The sequence below is a fragment of the Coturnix japonica genome, chromosome 5, assembly GCF_054131305.1.
Source record: "Coturnix japonica strain WE chromosome 5, WE-NBRP24, whole genome shotgun sequence".
NCBI lineage: Eukaryota > Metazoa > Chordata > Aves > Galliformes > Phasianidae > Coturnix > Coturnix japonica.
In genome coordinates, this window is record NC_140667.1 from 22,897,612 (window position 1) to 22,919,599 (window position 21,988).

Genomic DNA, 21,988 nt, shown 5'->3' on the forward strand with positions numbered 1-21,988 from the left:
TTTTGATCTGTAGCAAATTCTATGGAGAAAGTCTAGCGGGCTCAGTTTCTACAAAACATTGGTTTTATAGAAAATTATATTTTAACATTAAAAACCAAATTTAAAAGAAAAAAAAGGGGGGGGGGGGGGAAGGCTTGGGGTTTTGATTTGTTTTTGTTGTTGTTGTTTTGTAGTTTTGTTTTTTTCTTTCTTTTTTTTTTTTTCTTTTTTTTTTGAATATTTGAGAATGTGTACATGACGCTACATACTCTTTTCTTTCTTTTCTCTTAATTCCAATACAGCACTGTTACTAAAACAAGTCTATGCCACTGTTCTATCCTCACAAAAGTTGTCAGGCTCTGTGATCATTAAGCAGCACCATTATTTGGTTCCTCCACAGCTGGAAGTACACAGGCTTACCACAGCACACTGTACCCATAGACTTGTTTATTGGTAGCAGGCCCAGGCACTGGGTTGCTGATTATACAGCAAGCACCTGCCCATGGCAGATCTGGCTTGGGGCAGACTTCCTGTTAGAGCGCCACAGCTCCCTGAAATGAGATTTATGCAAACTCAAAGCTGTGATGATGTCACAGCGCACTGATAGACCCAAGGGCTATCTCCCTTCTACAGACATTTGATAAAATCAGGAACTTCAAATACAACTTGGAAAGAAGTTCACCTCAGAACCTATTAGGGCAAACTATGAAAACTTGTTAGGGTTATTCTCCTATCCTGAGATCCACCACTGCAAAGGGACTTTGCGGAGTCCAAGGATCTCATTTTTGTTCTTTTTTTTTTTTTCCTTCTTTTTTCTCTTCATTGTTTTGTTTGTTTCATGTGATTTTTCAAGTCAGTTATTCTGGATGTTTGAAAACTGAATTAAGAAAAATTCACTCTGAAATTGGCTGAATGTTGCAAGCTTGCAAAATGGAAGGATTTCCCCTCATTCCCCCTGTGAGTATGCGGGCTTTATTTCTAATGTGGATCATTGGGTTTAGTAGCAAAAGACAAAGTAAACCAGATTTTAATATTTGAGATTGTCCTCTTTTGGTCTACATTTGTAATGCTGGGAAAACAGGTTCGGGTGAATATATAAAGCTTGGGACAACATTACAATGAATGGGAAATTAATGTTTCCTTCCTACGCTTATATCGGATCTTGATCTCCATTTGCTTTCACAGATTAAATGTACACTAGTTCTGTATGATATGCATATGGCAAGCCAGTACAAGTGCCAGCTTTGTGGTATTAGGCCAACTCTTGCTTTAAGCTGTAATTTTTCATAATCTGGAGACTGTTATAATTCGCGTAATTAACTTTCTACCAGTCAGAGTTGTTGAATACTGATTTTAAGTACTGTTGGTTTTTGGACTCTGTGCTCTTTGTACTGATGGTGTTTTAGTCTCTGCCTTCACCTTCTTTTGAATCTGAATTTTCTTGAATTCACTTGTTGTAAAAAAGTAACTGGAGAATGATGAAAAAAACTCCACTGTGCTTAATTGGGCCTTTCAATATTTTCTGTTAGATGCAGATTCTTCCGGATGATAACAAGACTAGTTCTATCTTTTTTCCTTTTTTCTTTTTCTTTAATAACACTGAAGCATCGGGATGTTGTTGTAATGTATTCTACCATGAGTTTGAAGATTAGTTTTATAAAAAATGTAATGGCACCAGCCTGTCATTGAGAGACAAACCTTCACGGGGCATTTCTAAGAAAAATGGGACAAAGAGGCCCTAACAAGATTTTATGAAGTTTGTATAACCTAGAGTGATATCAGATAGGGTGCTTTAATTGGCTTTCTTTTTCTTTTTTTCTTTTTCTTCCCCCCCCCCCCCCCCCCCCTTTTTAATGTGGTAGATAACTTACAGTACTTGCTTATGTGAAAAAAAGACAAGGCCCAACCAACAGTCCTTTTAACAAAACGCACATCATATTCACTTTTTCTATTGCCCCACCTAAAGAAAGTAAAGCCATATTTCCTTATCTTCAGATCTCCAGAAAAAACAAAAAAACAAACTCCCTGGTTATTTGAATTTCTTTTCTGTCTGGAATCTATATTGATTGAAAAAAATACTTGCCTCTTACATTTGGGAGATTGTTTATTCTAGCAGTTAATCAGTGGTGACCTTAAAGTTCACTATTTACCCAAAGTGTGAGAAGACTCTAAAAATCTTCTTTAATTTTTGAAAATATGTCAGCATAAGCATCCAAAAAAATTGAGAGTATAGGGAAAAAAAAAAAAAAAAAAAGAAAGAGTATAAATTTCTCAATATGTTACTTGGTGAGCTTAACAAAAATCCCCTTCAAAAGCACCCAAACCTTGTCCTCAACTACTCCAGCAAGCAGCATCTCAGTTTTATTATTATTGATGATTTTCTGTCTACTCATTCACTCAAAGCCAACTTTCCTGTACTCTTTTTTAAAGTACTGAATTCCAGTTCATACGTTGAACAATCTGGGGGGTTGGCCTCAACAACTTTCCAGCTCCTGAAATTCTATGATTCTGGGAGTAAATTCTAACATAGTCACACACACATTCTAATTTCTGTTGAAATTAGTATTTTGGCTAAAGTCAGGTGAATAAAACAACAGGCAGTAAAATACAATTACATCTTAAAGGAACACTTGGTGGGGTAATTTGTTTCTTATTTTTGTGATTAATGCATTCAAAAGTGAATATTTTTGTGTTTCGTACTTTCAGAATTGTTTCAAGTGCACTCTGAGCAGGGTGAGTTACAGCCCAAGCATGGCATCACTATAAACGTCTGTGCCTCTTGGGACTTTTTCTGAGAAGAGACATTACCCTGTTTCTACACAAGGGTTCCTGTGAAGCAACATTTTCCTCCTCTGCCCCTCCCCATTCAGTTGAGGGTGGGTCAATAACTGCCTTCCTCCCAACTCTGCTAGGAAACTCTTGACCGTCCTTTGGAAAATGCTACTCAAATGGTTTAGGAGTACACATCTTTCTCCAAAGACTATGAATATTTTTATGACAGAGTTCAGCAAAGTGGACCCAAGCCTTCCAAGTGGGAGCTATTCATATCCAAATTCCTAAGTAGTCATCTGTCACAGCTCTGAATGGAGGCTTGAGAGGAAAAAAAAGCCTCTCCAATGCTTGCTGTCCCATAAAACTGCTTCACTCCAGTGGTCTGGTAAGGCTGGCCCAATGAGCGATCATGTTATCATTTTCACTCATCTTTTCTAAAATAGTTATACTGTTAATATATAATATAACTGTTAATATAGTTAACCTTGGCCTTAAAATTTGTGTCAGCAGCACATTGTTGGAAACCATGTAGAGTATTTCTGTATCACATGCCAGTGAATAGTTACATTGGGATAACAATGAAAGCATTCAGTGAAATTATGATCACCTGGAATCATTTGACAAGGCCAATTTTCAAATTGTTATTCAATTGAATCTCCCGTATCGCACTTAACTAATGCCAACCAAACCTTCTCCAATAAGTTCTGTGGCTTTTCCCTTGAGTTTCCAGAGTAGAGAAGGAAGATATAAGCAACTCACCATTTACCAAAGTCTGTGGCAGATAAAATCCTGTTTACTGACCCCTTTCTTTTGGTTGGAATATGGTTTTAGATAACATACTGCACTGCAGGGCATGCAGGAAAGGAGATATCAACTTCAGACCACAGCTATGAGTTGCTAACAAATCTTTCAGTCACTGTTTTACAGGAAAACAATTGATAGAACAAATGGCCATTGAAATCAGCTGAAAAGTTAATTGTAAAGTAAATCATTATTTGCTTTTTGTCTGGTGAAACAAAATAGTTCAGTGTCATGGAAGTGCTATTAGTAAGTAAGATGGTGAAATGTGTGTGTGGGTGGGGAGGTTCCAGAGAAGGACAAAGTGGGTAATTAGTGCAAGAGGCAGCATGGGGTGAAACCTCTTTTTTCCAACTAGAGACAAGTAAGCTTTAAATAAAACCTAAAAGAAGACAACTCTAAGGGAGATTAAAATCAAGTTTGTGGATATATTTTATCTATTGAATAGAGGAAAATATCTCACATTTTCATAGGATAAAGATAATCATGGAATATATGATAGGCAAACATACTTAAATATGTAAATATCCCATATTAATTATTGTACTCTTGAAGATCAAACATCAAGATGGAAAATGGTTCCCATTTCAGGTCCTTTGTGGTGATGGATTGGTCCAGGTTATGTAAATAAATAAGGACGGACATATACACATTCTATCCAATGGACTACTAGGCAGAAAAAAAATCAAGAAAGAAAATTTCTACAATTCATACTAAAGAGACTAAGTCCCAGACTTGCAACACAGAGTACATAAACACAGTGATCAATGTAAAAGCAGACTGCTTTGAAGATGCAGAGTATCTGCATCTCTACATTCAATGAGAACTGTAAATATTAGGGAAATTGTTTTGTTTTAAGAGTCCATTTAACACACCTTCCTTTAGCCCTGGTCATTGTATACATCTGAACTTGTAAAACGAGCTTTTGATCAGTAGGACTTCATTGTCAGCTTTCAGTCTGTGAAAGGCCATTGGCTGATAAAGTATATATTAGACTGAAATACAAGAGTTTGGAAAATCTTAGGGAAGAAGAGACAGCTAAGGAAGAATGCAACTAGGCAAGTCAATTATTCTTTTCCATGTCTAAAATTGTTGTCATTTATTTTCTTTTAGACTGCTGTTTGAACTATAAAAGCATGGCTGATAACGTTTTTGTTGTCACAGTAGAAATTTTATACATAGCAAATAAAGCTTACTTGACTGTATACTGATTTCTTTGGAAAGTTGTTTACTATTGGAGTTACAACTTTTGATGCAATTGTATATGGGAAATATGTATAATTTCAGACAGTTTAGCATATTTGAATTGAAAGGAAACAAGTTTGTGTTGTTATTTTTTTCCACATGATGTGCTGTTCTATGATTTTTTTAACACCGGTTTCTTCCAATGAGAATGATACTCATTTTCCATTTGGATGTTGAAGTCTCTCTGTGTTTTCCTCTGAATTATGACAGATGACCATTTCTGAGTATTAATTCTGATATCCCATAAAGACAGAACTTCATAGTGACATTCTTCAGGCTACACAATTTTAACAGAAAGAATATATTTATGAATACGAAGTAGTAGGGTGAATTAATTTACACAGATAAGGAAGACAAGAAATTCCATTCAGAATGTCATCTTCCTGTCTGGTCTACAAAGAAAGCAAAGCCAAGCCTCATTGCTTTTTCTTTGATGAGATCAGAGAACACTACAGGTGTGAGAAATCAAGATGACTGAATGCATATAATCAGTCATGGTTAGAGAGAACACAAAGAAAATAAGCATAGTAAAAACTGAAGCACTGGAGAGAAGTCATGTGTGCTGCCTGTCTCTTTTGATCACCTCTCTGAGATCCAAAAGTGGGTTACCCATTTCATTAAATCTCTGCTAGACAAAGGGAAATCTTATTGGAATCACAGTGATTTGGAAAGGGAGACTGAAACTATTACTTCTAGAGACCAGAAATAAGAGGAGTCTCTTAAATGGTATTCCTGCTGTTGTACTAGTAGATGATATTCTCTTTCTTTAGCATTTCCTTACTGTCTGTTTCCAAAGTATTTCCTTACAGTGTCTATTGTAGGTTATAATTTTCTCAAGATTTCCTCAGAACAGCCGTTTATCATCATAGATTACTTGGGGAGCTGATAGATAGGCAATGGATTTGCTCCTGAGGCTTTGAGTATTCCATGGGTCTAATGACCAGGCAATGCGTATGTTCTGGAAGCCAGGATGTTTTAAGCAATTTTACTGCCAGATTCTAATAGAATAAACTGATAAAACATCTATCTGGTATTAAAGATATATGAAGGTCCAAGGTACTTTCCAAAATTGTTCTCTAACCTTTTGTGTTCTAACATCTTAATCTTCTGGGAATAAGTCCATCTTTTTCTTGACCTGCTTTCTTCAGTATCATCATAAAAAATAAATTCTTAGGAAATGGACAAATTTTTAGTACCAAATTTCTAACAGAATGAGATGACAAATAGAAGAATTAAATGCAGGAGTTAATGAGCAATGGCAAGTCTGATCTAGTTTTCTCCAGGAAGAAATCCTTTCCTTTTGTCAGCTGCTTATCTACCACCTCCATTTGGATCTTAAGGGCAATTAATACCATAGGGTGCTTGTTCACAAGCAATCTAAAGCAGCAGAAAAAGAAAAGCCTCATCTGCATCTCTAGCATGCTGTCACCATAGCTTAAGCTCGCAAAAGACTGGTGAATATATGAGCACATAAACATATGCATATGTATTTCTATCAGTTATTGTATTATTTTAAGTTTATCCTTTTCCTTCAAGTTTGTTATGCAAAAGTCATTAATAGAGGAAAAATGGTTCTATTAGAATCTCTCAGAAATCATCTCCTTTCAGAGCAAATAGCAAGAAGGTTTTTCATTTCTACATTGCTGTTGACCTCATGGGACTTTTTTCAGATTGGAAGAAATTATTGTCATGAACTTAGTTGGCCACTGCCTTGCTAAAAATTCTTTTCCTGCCCTCTGTTGACATCATTACACCCCTACAAACTGTCACAATTTAGTAAGACCTGCTTAAAAACACCCAGAATATCGTGCTTAGGCAAGGCAAGTTTATTCTTTCTCTGTTGTGTACAGGAGAAAGAAGAAAAAGCATCTGTTACTGTAAAAGAGAATGTTTCTCTGCTGTACTGGTGTGGTGGTATCTTGGCTTGGGCCTCCTGTCCAAGGTACCTGGGCAGAAGGTTCAAGAGAGGGATATGAAGAACTTGTGCAATACCACATGTCAAGTTATGTTATACAGACAGCAGAAAATTCTCACAACATCTATGGATATGGATTTATTTTTCCATTATTATTATTTTCTTGCAGAACATTATTTGGTGTCAAGCATTTTACTTCTGCTTCCTTAAGAAGAATTTGAAGCCTCCCCCTTCTTTTTCTAGGCACTATAAAATATGTTGGCATCTTCTCTTCACAAGCAGATATGAATAATTTATAATTTTGAAGGAATTTGTCTAAGCTTACAGTTCTAAAAATTCCTTTTCGCTTTGCAGCCCTCTGAAGATATGGTGTCCTATGAGTCAGATCTCTACCGACAGCCCCATGACTATTACCAATATCTCAACAGTGATGGAGAGAGTCATGGTGGTAAGTTAAAAAATATCTCCTTGGAACATAAAGTCTCATGCTATACCACTGGAAAAAGATTTTAGGACAATCAGGAGAAGTACAAACAAGCTGCTGTGATCTATAACATTACAAGCACATAATTTTAGCTCAGATACGCTATTCCGCTTAATCTCTTCTGCTTAACGGTACTGTTCCAACCCTGCAATTGCAACACGGATTTCTCTGACAGAGAAATTAAAAAACAGTAAATGATGCAAGAGCCTTCCAGGACATTCAGTGTATTGCCAGGAAAGTGGGACTTCATGATCTCCATTCTTCATTATATTCAGGGCATTTTTAATTTCCTCTGCAGATCAAAAAACGTTCTGCTTGTTTCAGAAGTCAGAGGACATGAATTTGCAATACTATACTTCTCTTCTTGTGCTCCCATCTCCAGTTTCTTTCTGAATTAGGTTTTCAGTACTCTGTGCCTTTATTCTAATTCTGTTTCTCTGGCATTTGGCTTTTTCCAGCTCCATATATTTCTCTTTCTTTTGGTCTCTTCTACATGCCACCACACCTAGCTTCAACTTTCACTCTTCCTCCAGTATACCCAAGTACTTCCTCTCTCTAAATCTATGTAAAACTTCCTCGTTGCTGTTTATACATAAAACTAGCTAAAAGTAAAATAAATTGTCATTATTATTATGAACACAATTTCAAAGCTTTGGTATCTTCTGTATTTTCAAATCTTGTGGGGACTGAACTGTAAGTCAATGCAGAGGGGAGAGTCCTGCTCTGTGACTTTTGTCTACTGTGCAATACAATGGCCTGACAACACCACCCTGAAAATATCAGGGTCAATATTGACTCAAGAAGGAAAAGCACCGTTTTTCTGTATCACTTGTGGCAGTCCCTTCAGAACCTGGAATTTCCCTAAGAGACTCCTATTGATATAGCAACTAGACCCATCACCACATAATTTAAGGCATCTGACAATTTCATAGCATAGCACTATTTTATCTGTGGTGACAGAAATTACCTGAAGGGACAGCAAGTTACAGAACAGGGCATTACACTGAAAAAGATTCCTACCTAAATTTGTTCTCTACATCATATTCAGGAAAGACAAACAAGACAAATGATGTTCTTAAGTCCTAGAGACAAAGAATTACTTCATTTTTTAATAAGTTATCTCATGGCCTCTGTGAAGTAACATTCATCAAACCTAGGTAATTCCACATGGAAATTCAGGGTTTTTACAGTACAAACCAAGACTATTTACACATCCATAAAATGAGGATAACATTTATTATCTCAGAAGGCAATTGTGACAATTAAACAATAAATATAAAATATGCCATGTAGGAAAAAGCACTGGGAAAGGACATTTCTGTCATTAAACACAGGTTACATCAAGAAGCAACACCTCTTTATCTTTCATAGGCTTATCATTCCACCTGTTTTACTGCCCAATTTTTCTGCTGGAAGTCTGTTCCTAAGCTACACTGCTCAGATCATTAACATGATTTATAATAATTATTACAAAAACACAACATCACCTTTGTGGGTTATGGCCTAAGTCATACCCATACTTTTCAAAAAGACTCCAAAAAATCAACACCATTTAACAATTTAACTCCTGCAATAAGTGGTTATGGAATAGGCAACTTCATCCCCGCCTGAACATTTCATTCTAATTTTTATTTATGACAGCACTTGCAATGTAGTTTGTTATGTCCAAATACCTAACATGTCAAATGCTCTCCTGAATTAGTCACCATGTAAGAGACAATGAACAACAGTGCATCCAGAGGGAGTGAAGTACACAAAGTGAAAAGCCAGGTAGCGAGGATATTGAGAAAAGCCATGCAGAAGCGCAGGGAAGTTATGAACTACTAGCTGTTCAGAACAATGTGGATAAAAGTGCAATGGCTGACAAATTATGGGGAAAACGAATAAATAAGGTGCTGCAGTGATAATGGTGAAGTAAAAAAGCACAACTAGATTAGAAAAAAAAAAAAGAAATAGAACAGAATTGTGGAAGAGGAATTCAGCTTTAGATACAGTGAGATTACTAAGAATATATACAGAACAGTTTTTATAGAATCATAGAATGGCCTGAGTGGAAAAGGACCTCAAAGATCATGTAGCCCCCCTGCCATAGGCAGAGCCGCCAACCACTAGACCAGGCTGCCCAAAGCCACATCTATCCTGGTCTTGAATGCTCCCATGGATGGTGCACCCACATCCTCCTTTGGAAACCTTTTCCAGTTTTGCAGGCCTAGTGCCAGATACAACAAATAGGTACTACAAGACATAATAATTATCCTGACTGTGCTGATGTAGGACTGCTAACAAAATAGAAACTAATTAGGAGTCTTGCTCAAGCATCAGACTATCTCACTCACTGATAACAAATTATTTTTGTGAAGGAGGTAGGGCAGTGGGTTAAACTGTAAATCTGTGCTACATACATTGCTGACACTTTTCTGGAAGACAATGCTAAAGACAACCCTTACTCCATGTGTACTTGAGTAGGTAGCGTAGGTAGCAAAATGCACATGGCACATCAGCTAACTTAATACATAAGGGATCACTGCCAGTAAGTGAACACTCAATCTAACATGCAAAAACACACCACAGAAAATCCATGTGTTGGATCATAACATGCACTGTCTGAATTTATTTTGCATGCCATAGTTCAATTATTTTGTAAATACTGTAAGCACATACTTTCATAAAGGACAGAAACTACTTTGAGTGATCATGTATTAGACAGTCACTCTGTCCTGAGACTGTTCAGTAGTGAGTCTGTAAACGCAATATAGCATATTTTGTAACACTAACACAATCTTAGTAATTGCAGATTTATCTCTACTTTATTACTAACCAGCTTTGGCTTAATAAAAATCACCTTTTGTTTGAAGCTGAATGTTGACTATTGTTTATTTTGTTGATAGCCTCAATAGAACTTACCAGTTTTAGCAGGCTGGAATTTTATTTTCTTCCCACCTCCTGGAGTAATGTGATCATATAAAAAAACTCTGATTTGATTTTGTTAGGATTTTAGCCAATGTAGAAAGGAGGAAAGTCCAAACATGAACCTTAGCCATAAACACTACAAGGAAAATAGAAAGAACTCCAAACTCCATTTAAAAATCCCCTCACATTTTTAAGACATTCTCATGACTTCCTGGGTCTGACTTAGGGATTTTCAAACATTTAACATTATACAAATACTGAAGTTTGTCAGATTTAAAGCGAGAGTTTATGTGATTCTGTTGCTAATAGAGATAATACTGCTAAATTGCTCAGTACTATGGCATTTTACTCAACATAAAGCAGTCTTGTAGTTAATCATTTTGCAGTGTCATCCAATATTTTTCTCATTTCCTTTATGGGCTTTTTCTTGGTTTGCTTTTTTTCTGACAAGTGAAACACAATGGGAACATCTAAGCTGTACAATGTGGTAGAAAGAAATCCTCTGCCACATTTAGTATCTGTGCAGCAAAGGGCAGAACCATTCAGCCACTAGATCAGATCATAAGCACAGCCATTTCAGGACTCATCATCTTAGATGAGGCAAAAGTACTGTGCTGACAGAGCTGTTGCATTTCCTGTTAAGAGCTGGCTCAGAAATTTCTTGCACAGTTTTGCACTGCATGATGAAAATGTACCTTGTTACTCTATAATAAACACTTTTCCTAAGCCTATTTCATATTTTAGCTTCTGGATCTGATGTTATTTGTCTGTTATAACAGGAGCAAAGCAACCTACATTGGGCAAAGGATGACCAAGAAACTACAGTAATGTTTCCCATTTTTAGATTAAGGATCTATCTCCATGGCAAACAGTAGCACAATGTTTTTATGTCCACTATTGCTTCCCAACAGTCTAACATGCCTCGTGCCATTGGAGGCAGTTTAGAGCTCATGATTGTCCTTCCTATAACCTTTCACTACATACAACACCAAAACAAACACCGTCTCCATGTCTCTATAAGAGAGATTTTTTTTTCACATCCTCTTTCACTTCACAAGAATTTTCTCACAATGACTCCATTATGTAGCCATTGCTTGGCTTTTAATTACATTTTCCTTGACCAAAATAATAGACACTTTCCATTTCTAGAATCTTTTTCTCCTTTATTTTTTCTTCTCTCCACTTTAATTTTTGTTGTTGTTGTTGAAAAGAATTACTATGCATTATTAAACTAACAGTAACAAGAACATGGAAGGGAATAACTCTAATACCCGCAGATGCAGATAATTAGAGTGTTAAATTTTTATTTTATTTTATTTTTTAATGTGCAACAGCTTAGGCAAGAAGGTTTATTGTGGAGAAGTGCAGAATTTGGAATTTCACTTTCAATACACCTAAACCAGTATCTTTTTCTTAAGTATTGCTGTGAGACTGTCAATAACTTAGAAAGATACAGAGTTTTCTCTTCTGTCACAGTTTTAATATGCTAAAGTAATTTCTGATATATATTTATTTTGTAACATTTTAGTATTATGTGGTTACTGATAAGTCCTCGTAATAGTACTTTTTACAACAGCACATAGTTCGATAAAAAAGGAATTCAGTAATGAGCAATTAATATGAACATGCAGAAATAATGTTCCACTGATTTTTTTTTTAATTTTTTTTTTTTTTTTCCCAAGAAAGAATATAGAACAGCCCCAGAGACAGCAGGAACCTTGTTATAAGCTTATTATAGGCTTCAGCAGATTAAGAAGTATCTTGAAGTACAAAAATGTCATTGACGATAAAAATGTTTAAGAATCAGAAGTAGACTACCTGGAGTATGCATGCGTAAATACTCATGGCAATTCATGTTAGAAATATACTGTCTTGATTCTTTACTACCTTAGCTACTACAAGTAAGACAGCTGAAAATGTACTGTTGACATCCTGACAGAGTTTTGTCTAGGTTTTGTTATCCTTATGATTATTAACTGACCTCTTTTGCTGCAGTAAATATTCAAATTCAAAGATCTTTGAGAAGATACACTGACATCTGACTAAGGAGCTTCTGCACAGGGAGCAGAGTGAAATCACTTGAAGGAACAAGAGCATAGATTAACCATGCAGTATATTAACAATTTATCATATGGGTTGCCAGTGGTAGTTGGGTCTCTGTGGTTGGCTCTAAGTAAAGAACTCTTCAGTGAATAAACCAAGTGAAAGCACAAGTTAGTATGGCTCAGACTTCCAAATAAGCAACTACGTTTCAGACTGAAAGTGTCCGAACTCTCCTATAGGAGAGGAAAAATAGATAACTTGTGCAGTCATACTCATGTGCTCTGCCATTCCCTGAGCAGATTTGAATGTAACAAGTACCTGGGGGTATGTTGCATCCACAAAATCCCTTCTACAAGAGAAAATGAAATTTATCTCTAACACTAAGCTAGGAAGAATTGCTATTTTATAATAATGCATTAAAACTTAGGGCTATAAAATCATATTTAGCCCATGGAAAGTGCTGTGCTATACAACAAAGCAAAGAAATTACAAAGTAATACAGCACCTCCCCAAATACTTTTATGAGCACATTTCCATCCCTTAAACATGAAGTTTGGTTTGTCCATGGTTCGTTCACAATTTAGAAAAGTAGGAAGGACAAAGAAAGCAATTACTAGCATAGTTAATAGTCTGCTAGAGCCTCCAAATACAGACCTGAAATATATAGGTGGCTACAAGTTACAACTTAGCAAGTACAATTACACTTGTAATAAACATGTCACTGTGGTCCCTCTAAAGGAAGCCACACTCAAAGTTACGGCCCCCATTTTGAAATCCCCCGTGAGGCGAGACTTTTGCTTGAAACATAAATGGGGAAGGATGAGAAGTGAGAGCCTGAGAAAAAGAACAAAATTGATACTGAGGATACAATATTCATAGTACAGTAGATAATGTCATAGACAATAACACCATACTGCAGAATGAGGCAATTGCTCTTCTCTTTACTACTTCAGTAAAACTACACTCGGAACAACATACTTAGTTTTGCCCATCACATTCAGAACATTGCCAAGAGCTGGGAGAACGTTCAGAGAAATGCACAAGTATAATTAAGGAGCTGAATACACAGGTTTATACTGAAAGACTGAGGGTGGGGAAGAAATTATTTGTAATAATACAAAAGAAGAAAACTTGGAATAGCAAGATATAAACTGTAAGAGTTACATGAAATTATAAAGAAATTCTGGTGTTAAACAGAGCGATGTATGAACAATTACAGTCTGGAGGGCTAGATCCAAGCTTAGTGAGAGCAGAGGACATGATGTTGACTTTGATTTTAAACAAGATTATACATAAATATGTACATGATTATGACTGCATGTAAGAGAAATATAGCTTGCAATGATACAAATTTCATCTAGCAGATTTAAATTTGGAGCAGCAAAAATGATATGAAATTTTTGGAGAGCTTATATTGAACAGTGATCTAAAACTGAGAATAGTATGGAAATTAATCCAATTTCAGAAGAAAATAAATCAAGAAACAGATCACAGAAATGTGTTGTGAAGTCCTGTGCCTTGTGTGTAGCATTCCTGCAACTTTTTGTTAATTGTTGAAAATAAAGAATTTTCATATACTCATTTCCATGACATGAGGAAAACAGCAACAACAATCTGACAGTATGTAAATTGGTTTACTTTTGGAGAATGAAAATGTAGGATTGTTACAGCCTCTTCCTAAGAAAGGCACCAACATTAATATCTCTTGCATCTTGTGCTTCATTCTCACCAAAATCCATCTCTCTTTCTAATATAAATTTCCTACATAACGAGGCATAAGTGCTGCTTTCCAGGCATATGTGTTTTGGAGATTAGGGAAAGAAACTTTACAGAAATATACAGAGATTGTCACCAAGGAAAGACAAGTCTACGGGGATAGCATGGAGTAAGCAGAAAGGAGAGTGGCAAAAGCAGAAACCAGTGAAAGACATGTAAATGCTGTGTTTCTTACTTTTCTAATGACAAACTTTTATTTTCTTTAGATCATTACTGGGAATATCATTCACACCACATGCACAGTGAGTTTGAGACCTTTGGAGATAACCACTTTACAGAACTGCAGAGCGTACAGCCTCCCCAGCTGCAGCAGCTCTACAGGCACATGGAGATTGAACAAATGCATGTCTTGGATTCTACAATCCCAACCACACATATTGGACTCAACCATCAGGTATGGTCACCAACCCTTATGCAGAATTATGGCCACGGTTAAGGACAAGGAACAGATTGCATCAGGGAATGCATAATTTTATGCCAAAGGGATTGCTTATGAATTATATGAATTCTTACTGCACAAACACTTGATATAAAACTCATTATTCTCAGGACAAATGTGGCTTAGACATTCTTTTAATCAGGATGATGAGAAACCATGTTCCTCAAAATGTGCATAAAAAGATTATTGCACTTTGTGGAGGTTTCTGAAGTTCAGATTTTTTAAAAATTTGGAATGAAAATAAATTGTTTTGAAATTCTACAGAGAAACCGGGCCTGAAAAGCTGTGCACTGTAGTAGCAAAATAGTCCTTGGCTCCTGGGCAGTATTCTGAACTGCAGAGTGTCAGGAATGTTTTAAAAGTTTCCAAGCGACCCCAGCAAATTTATATGATCTACAGCAAGGAATCATAGTAAAGATAAGTCATCAGTGATGTTATACTGTGGCCAACCTACTTGTGTTTTCACAGAATCATAGAGTGGCTTGGGTTGGTAGGGACTTCAAGGAACAAGTTCCAACACCCCACCACAGAAGGGTTTCCTGCCGCTAAATCAGATACAAGATCAGATTGCCCAAGGCCCCATCCAACCTGGCCATAAACAACCCCAGGGATGGGGTATCTATAACCTCGCTGGGCAACCTGTTCCAGCACCTCAATGCTCTCTCAGTTAAAAACTTCCCTGATATTTAATCTAAATCCTTTTTCCTTTAGTTTAAAACACTTGCCCCTTATCATATCACTATCTGCCCATGTAAAAAGTTAATTCCTCTCATTTACAAATTCTCTTTAAATATTGGAAGGCCGCAATGAGGTCTCCCTGCAGCCTTCTCTTTTCCAGGCTGAACAACCCCAGTTCCTTCAGCCTGTCTTCACAGGAGAGATGCTTCAGCCCTTGGATCTTCATGACCCTCATCTGGACCCTCTCCAAAAACTCCACATCATTCCTGCACTGGGGACCCCAGACTTGGACACAGTACTCCAGCTGGGGCCTCATGTGGGCAGAGCAGAGGGGGACAATCACCTCCCTGGCGCTGCTGGCCACCCATCTTCTGATGGAACCCAGGATACCATTGGCCTTGGAGACTGCAAGCGCACTCTGCTGCGTCATGTTAAGTTTTTCATAAGCAAGGGCCTCTAAGTTCTTCTCAACAGGGCTACTCTCAAAGAATTCTTCTCACAGTTTGTTTTTATCTGAAAGTAGCTAAATCATGAGCCAAAACACACTACCTTGCCTCTTGCAAAAAAAAAAAAAAATATATATATATATATAAATATATATATAAAATATATATATATATATATATATATATATTATATATATATATATATATAATACTAATACTAATACAATATATAATATATAATTTATATATATATAAATATATATATATATATAATTGTGCTCTGAAGTACAGCAGTCACCAAAGTGCCGGTGAATGCTCACTAAAGCTGAAATTATAATGAGTTCCATGGTGTTGCAAAGATATTAGAGCAAAGTGGGTATGGAGACCACTTTTAACTCCTGATCCAATAAGAATATGCCCCATTTAATTGTTGGAAACAACCAGAAAGCTGTGTTATCTTGTGCCAAGGAGTTTCCCAGAGCAGACAAAGTACAGTAATGTGCTCAATACAATACAGGCTAGGAATGAGACCAGAGAAAGAACTGTTTGCTGATTACCCTTCTGCATGTAATGGTGCCAATGCTGAGATTTTGTGAGAGAAACTGGATGCACACAATTATTATTTTAGGGGTTTTGCTTGTTCGAAGCAAACTGAAATTGAATGTAAATGCCATACTAAACAAGTTTAAAATTGAGTAAATTAACATGATCAACAGGAAACTGACTTACTGAAAACCATCAAACTTACTAAGTATCACTGAGAAAAAAATAATAAATCAGGAACTGAATATAAGATGTAGTTACAAACAAAAAATTAGGACAAAAAATAGAACATCATCCTATTGGAATCTTCAGGTTCTTTCAGTTGCTCAGTGCCAACAGCCAGCATGTAACAACCGTTACATCCAACCAAAGGCAAAAAATAAAAATTGACCATGTTACAGTGTCTCTGGAAACACCACCAAAAAACAAGAGAGGGTACTTCTGTTTAACCCACTTTCGTTCTCTTCAGTTGTCATCTTTTGTCTCAGGAGTACTGTCAGAGAATTAATTTTGTGGCACTGTGTTCTCTCTCTCCCAAAGGAGAGAAGACACTAATAGATCCCATCACTACCCTCCTCTTCCTAACCAGCTAGGAATCTTTGTTTTTGTGTTTGGTTTTTTTTCACTTTAACCTATGGTTGCTCATGCACGTGGTACTCAGCATGCTCTGAAGTTCAGACTTTGCTGCATCTCAGCCACAGTTCTAGGCAACACTTTGCTATTCAAGGCATTTCTAAGGAAACTGAAGCAGGAAGGAAAATTTATTCCTCAGCTGAATTTTCCTCTTAACTAACTTCCTCTGGCTGTCATGCAGAGTTACACTTTGTAAGTAATGGAAAAACATGCAAAGATACCTAGGTCTCATCTCTCCAATGGTAACGCCTCCTATTTATTTCTACTTAAATTGCAGTACCACTATTTGACTGAACAAATTCTCAGCTACAAAAATGCTGTTTTTCAAAACAGTCACCACCATTAGTTATGCATTTTCACCAGTGATGAACAAGAGCCTGCATGCCATGCTCATAAAAATCCGCATCAGCAGAGGTGACCCATTCTTTAACATCTCCTATGGCTGAATCATTGCTAGAAAAATGTTGCCCACAGTCCTTCACTGTTGCTGTCTCCAAAGCTGAAATACACCATCCACTGCCTCACTATACTCGCATCCACTGCTTGATCTGCATAAACATTCAGCAAGCATCAATGAAGGTCAGTCGGTGCCATTTTTTTGCACACAGTGGAATTCAGTAACACACTTTTGTTTCAGATGCACTTCCACATCAGACGCCATTTTGTCAGACTGCTCCTCTGCTGCCATCTGTTGTATAGCAACAAAATGCAATGGAATATTGGCTGGAAGGTTCATCCTCTACTGCCATACCATCAACATCCACCTCTGAGGTTGTGGGCCAACATAAAAAAAAAGCCAGAAAGCATAACTTTCAGAGCAGACCTTGTATTTCTCTGGTCTTCAATTGATAGAATACTACTTTATCAAATCAAATTCAAAGCACAAACGGTCTTCAAACAACAGTACCTTCAAACAGATGGTCTATTAATAAAAATGAAGAAAAGAATATTTACTCTGAAGGGAGAGTGAAAGAAATGGAGGCACTGAGGCACTGCTGACCTGGGTGTAAGCAAAAGTACAGGAGACAGGAAAAATAGAGACAGAATGAGGAAATTTTGTTTAGTGCTCAGGTTAGTCTCTGCATGTTCCTTTGCTTGTGAGATGCATCTTCCACAGCATGTTCCCACTTTCCCACTTTCCCACTCCAGCTCCAGCAGAATCTACTCCCACTGCTCCCCAGTACACTCCAGGTTTCCACAGCCTTTGTCTTTGCAGAGACAGCAGGTTCTGCTTCCTCCGTTCTAAAACATCATCCCACCTTCTCATTCCCCTTCCCCCACAACATTCTTTCCTTGCTACCCCCGAGGCTGCAGCTTTTGTAACTGTAGAAAAGCTGAAGGTGACTCTGTGGTGAGGGCTGAAGTTTTGCTCTTGGGGATCTGACAGGAAGCTTACACACACTCTTACCCAATCCTGGCCTTCCTGCTGTGTTCAGCTCCAACCAATCTGCCAACTCATTAACCGTCAGCTGCTCTGCCTTGAAACCAGCGCTTTGCACACTACTCCTTATTGGGACATTTTAAACTGGTGCAAAACTCATCTGAAAAGCACCACTTGGCCAAGCCTGACATCGGGTGGGTGGTTTGACTCATGAAATGAACACCCACTCCGTGCTTCAGCACCTAAATTTGTAGAGAGGGAATCACACTCAAAATGTCGTGTCATGATGGAGGGAAGGAAGAACAATTCAAAAGGAGCTCACCTCTCATGGTTAGCAATCTGTCTCCTTTCATGGGAACCACATTTTATTTCCTGCTAAATTTGAGGGATGGTTGTTTTTTTGTTTTTGTTTGGTTGGTTGGTTTTTATTTATTTAAACGTAGAAATTAGGTTCTTACTCCCTGCTCCTCAGACTGGTCTATTTCTTATTCTTCATCAAGGAGCTGCAGTAATTACAGGCAGTTGATCATGAGCCCTAACAAACTACAACATAACTGAGAATTTGCAGAGGTGTGGTGTATTCCATACTGCTCCTGACAAGACCTCTATATAAGGCCAAGGGAATTCCCTAGCATAGAAGCCAGCTTGCTAGCTCTGCAGATGAGAAATCCCCATCAACAGAGAACTTTCAAATAGCTGCTTAGGAAAAGAAAACATGATCCAATATAATGTATCCCCAGTGGTAAGGCTATTTCTTTCCTCAAGTGGGAAATTCAGGACAAGAAGCTGATAGACATGTGTAACCCTGGCTCCAGAGATAAATGCAGTTCCACAGTCATTTAGCGTTGTCAGAAGCAACTAAATCTGAGAAAGGAATTGAACCAAGAGCCAAGGACAGTCAAAGAGGCTATGCTGGGGAAAAAACATTCAGCTTTCCCAAATCCAGAAAAGCAGAAAGGAAGTTGATCTCAAAAGTGATTGTATGCAGGGGATGGATAGCAGAGATCAGAAACTCAACTATCTTGGTACATAACCACTATATAGCAAGAGTCCGGCTGTGTTTTGGAAGCACTGAAGTTATTTTCAGAGCAATTATTACCAATAGAGCTTTTTTATTCAGAAGGTTAGAATTTGGATTTTCACTTAAAAAAAAAAAAAAAAAAGGTTCATGCAATTATCAGTATATTAGGTAGAACACTAATTATAGTAATATATTGTCTTTAACAAGAAAAAAAACACTACAAAAAGTTCTTAGTCTATCTCCATCATCAGCAAGAAGAGATGCATGTAAACTAGAAAGAGAAGGTACTCAGGAGGGCAATATCACTTGCATAGGATATAACATATGAGAAAGTTCTTTCACAATATAATTTCTCCTTCTCTTGTAAATATTTTTTTCTTAAGATGCATCTCTGCACATATGTTAAGTGTTGACTGTTATGTGGAAGTTTTTTTTAATCTGTGTAGTATTTATTTTTAATGCCTCTAAGTCATTCACTGTTAACATAAATAAACTCACATGCTTGTTGCTTTCTCCCCCCTTTCTCTGTAACTCTCTCTCTGACATCTCAATTTTTCTCTCAATGCCCTTATTCTCTGCTTCTACCTGCTCCCCCTACTACTCTTTTCTCTCAAAGGTTTCCTATTTGCCCCGGATGTGCCTACAGTACTCCTCTCCACCACAGCCCAGTTCTGATGAGGAGGACATTGAAAGGCAGAGCCCACCGCTGGAGGTATCAGATGGGGAGACTGATGGTGTGGACCCTGGGCCTGGAATCATGCATGGTGAAACAGGTCAGTGAAAAGAGGGATTTCATGGTGTTTCTTTCTGAGCAGCTATTACATTACTATGACAATAATGAATAAAAAAGTAGGACTGCTGTGTTAGTATTTTATCCCACTGCCAAACCTTATACTTTCCCTGACTCCTTTGCATTCTCTTGTTCTTTGAATCTTTTGTCACTACAGTTGTATCTGTATCTCAAATATTTTTTCATGTACTCCTACCACCCACTTCCTTTTGTTTGGTTTCAAACAATTGGTTTCAAACAATTATCTTCACCCTATAGAAAAGGTTAGATCTTTGGAATTTCTTATTCTTATGTTTTTCTTCTTGGCACACCAACCCACTTTATGTCTACATGGTGCAAAACTGTCTATTATTATAAATACAACAAATTGAAGAAATACACAACTGACAAATTCTCCTGTTCCATCAGATCCTGCACAATAATACTAATGTTCCACTGCCTTTTTTCTCTCATGCAGGCAGCAAGAAAAAGATACGTCTGTATCAGTTCCTTCTGGACCTTCTTCGCAGTGGAGACATGAAGGACAGCATCTGGTGGGTAGATAAAGAAAAAGGTACTTTCCAGTTCTCCTCCAAACACAAAGAAGCACTGGCACATCGTTGGGGCATACAGAAAGGCAATCGCAAGAAAATGACCTACCAGAAGATGGCACGGGCTTTGAGAAACTACGGCAAGACAGGGGAGGTCAAGAAGGTCAAGAAGAAGCTGACCTACCAGTTTAGTGGAGAGGTGATGGGAAGGGGGGTCACTGATAGGAAGCATTATCCTCACTGAAGCCATGGGACCCTAAGCAAGAAAAATATTAAGACCTCCTGGTTGGAAACCAGCAGAGGAGATGGACGCGTCTTTCTCTTTGCTTCCTGTGCCCCCTTCTCTGCCTCTAAAGGGCTTTTACCATCAGATGTTTCTGGTACGAATTCCCTTTTTCAGCATCTGAGAATCCTAAACATGACAGAATTCTTTGCTTCCATCCTACAAATTGGACAGAGTTGGGAAATATAAGCAATGTACAAATATATTATTGTCATGAAAGATTTTTTTGATTGTATTGTAACTGAAGAATACAGCTGATGAAGTTTTGCCTTCAAGGGTGGTGCTGTGTCACTCACGGTGACACTGCATTAGCTTACAGCTTTCAAACTAGCATTAATACAGGCTCTGCTGCAGCTCTCAAAGCTAGAAGTCTGCAGATCTGAGAATGATACTAGTTCTTTTGAGTAGTAATAACATGTACATATTTAATAAAATTTGATATAATTAAGTTCTAGTGTTTGCATAATAAATGATTACTTCACAAACAAATCTCATGTGCGTTCAATCATGCGGATACAGCTCACGTAAAACACACTGGGCTACAGGGCTTTTCCCCTTTGCCCCTACTTTTACTTTAAAACGTCATCAATTCTATCAAATATAGTACCAGAGATAATAGGTGACATTCATTACAGTGAAAGAAGCTACAGTACTAAACCTGAGTTTAGAATATACAGATATATCTTTTATTTTTATTTTTTTCTGTTCAAATGAAGCCTTGTCAATTGAAGAACAACTATAACTTGGTATAACTAACTTATGCCATTCTTTGTATAGCTCTATCCAGTTTAGGACATAAGAATTAATCATCATCTTCTGTGGTTTCAGTCATTTTCCTGCTCTTGTTCTTTCCTGTTGCTTATTTATCCACAGTGGCATCTTGACATTGGCTTAAGAACTTTTCTGGAAAATGAGTTGTCTTTATCATGTTTTTGCAGATTTCTGCCTCAAGAAGTTTTTAAGCTTTTAATCATGGAATTTAATCCCTACTGTAAAACAATAGTAACTAATAACAACTGCATTGTACAAGTTACGCTCAAAATGCAAAATAAAAGAAAATTCAGCGCCTGAGATAGAATGGAAAATTTACCCTGTGCAACTGAAAATGCTTAAGAAAACCTACACCAGCAAACACTAAGAAAAAAAAAATTAACGCTTTAGTATTATTTAACATATCTCAGCTGTGGTTAACCACTCAGAAATCAGGAAATGTCATAATTACTGAAATTAATGAAGCCTCTTTCCCTCCCCCCCACCCCCCCCCACCCCCCTCTTCTGGCCATTTCTGCAAGTACAGCGTTACAATATACTTGTTACACAGC

General features: G+C 37.3%; 2 protein-coding genes across 4 annotated transcripts in view; one reads left to right on the forward strand and one right to left on the reverse strand.

The window, feature by feature from the left end:
• The window catches only part of SLC39A13 (solute carrier family 39 member 13), a 72,736-nt gene that overhangs the window by 49,043 nt on the left and 1,705 nt on the right, over positions 1 to 21,988 (reverse strand). The window lies entirely within an intron of this gene.
• SPI1 (Spi-1 proto-oncogene) lies at positions 611 to 21,155 on the forward strand. 2 transcript variants are annotated; one of them, XM_032445016.2, is made up of 6 exons: positions 611 to 936; positions 7,064 to 7,157; positions 14,129 to 14,316; positions 15,200 to 15,469; positions 19,680 to 19,836; positions 20,311 to 21,155. In XM_032445016.2, exons 1-6 carry the CDS (start codon positions 892 to 894, stop codon positions 20,625 to 20,627), a joined length of 1,071 nt encoding a protein of 356 aa, XP_032300907.2. In that variant the 5' UTR covers positions 611 to 891; the 3' UTR covers positions 20,628 to 21,155. The 2 variants fall into 2 exon arrangements, with proteins under 2 accessions (XP_032300907.2, XP_015720045.1); XM_015864559.3 differs by lacking the exon at positions 15,200 to 15,469.